Source organism: Atta cephalotes (assembly GCF_000143395.1).
Source record: "Atta cephalotes unplaced genomic scaffold scaffold00057, whole genome shotgun sequence".
NCBI classification, from domain to species: domain Eukaryota; kingdom Metazoa; phylum Arthropoda; class Insecta; order Hymenoptera; family Formicidae; genus Atta; species Atta cephalotes.
In genome coordinates, this window is record NW_012130121.1 from 966664 (window position 1) to 967939 (window position 1276).

Sequence of the window (1276 nt, forward strand, 5' to 3'; positions counted from 1 at the left end):
TTTTAACTCTTGAGCAAAACTATTTGTTTTTTATGTACATTACGTATTACAAGATCGTTTAACGTATTGTCATATTTTTTTCCAGAAGCACCGGCGACAGTTCATATTTCTATCTGTATCGTATTTCGTACATGTGGTATTCACCCCTTGGATTCTTAATAACATTTATGCTTGGACTGGTCATTAGTAACATATCTCGTTTGTTCTTCAAAAAACAAAACGATGAATTAGACACTAATTTATTCTTTCCCATGTTAGCGCGGCGTATACATTATAGGCGATGCATGGATGTAGAGAATGAAAGAAATTCTTCATTAAGCAGAAAATATTCTCTTAATGACATAATTTATGAGAAAGACGATGCCGCTGATAAAATCTGTACAAAACTTTAATAGTTTGATTGCAATCTTAGCTAGCTATTATAAATACTCCATACTTACAATCGAAAAAAATTGTTTAAGTCACAAGAGAGGGAAGAAAGAAAATAAAAATATTTTTATCATCTCGTGAGACCTAAATAATTCCAGCAATTTTAGAAAAAAGCTAGTTAGCAATCTATGATTTAAGGATAAGAATAAAATGCTTTGTTAGTACTTGTGCGAATGACTTATTTGCAGTTTATTATTTTTTTTAGACAACTTTACTTTAGTACATAAATTAAGTTGAATTGTATGTTGAATTGCAACATGAATGTTATGTTTTTCATGCTGCATTCTGGCACTGCCAGTTAGTACTGTGTAGAAATAAAAACTTTAGTTCCTTTATATGCATAATTTTTGTAGACGTCGATTTAAAGGGAATCTACCTCTTAAACAATCTTGACAATATTTAGCAACGTAAGACGATAAAAAAATAGTTTTAAGGCATTATCATGTACCGCGTTTGTATCATGTACCGCGGTTGCTAACATATAATTTTCTAATGATAAGGAAAAATAATTTTATTTATTATGTATAATTGTACCAATTATGCATGATTGTTTAACCGGCCAATAATAGTCTGTGGTATTTGTATATTCCAGTTGCACGAAAATATGAATTGTTGTCAAATGTATACTATTTTCTTTCTTTCTTTTAATAACTATTTTTTATAACTATTCATTGCAAGTGCTTAAAGAATTAACTTAAGAACTTAAGAATGTATTAAGAATGTACATTTGACTTAAGAATGTACATTTGAATAATATTATGACCATATCTTACTTTAAATAATTTTTAGTATTTAGTAGAAAATTTTAAGTGCGTAATAATATTGTTAATATTTAAGGAACTTTATG

General features: G+C 28.2%; 1 protein-coding gene across 1 annotated transcript in view; it reads left to right on the plus strand.

The window, feature by feature from the left end:
* The window catches only part of LOC105623410 (putative sodium-dependent multivitamin transporter), a 4574-nt gene extending 4182 nt beyond the window's left edge, over positions 1-392 (plus strand). Inside the window, exon 10 of the mRNA XM_012204802.1 lies at positions 86-392. Coding sequence (XP_012060192.1) covers positions 86-392 — 307 coding nt within the window. The remainder of the gene's footprint in view (positions 1-85) is intronic.
* The last annotated feature ends 884 nt before the right edge of the window (positions 393-1276 follow it).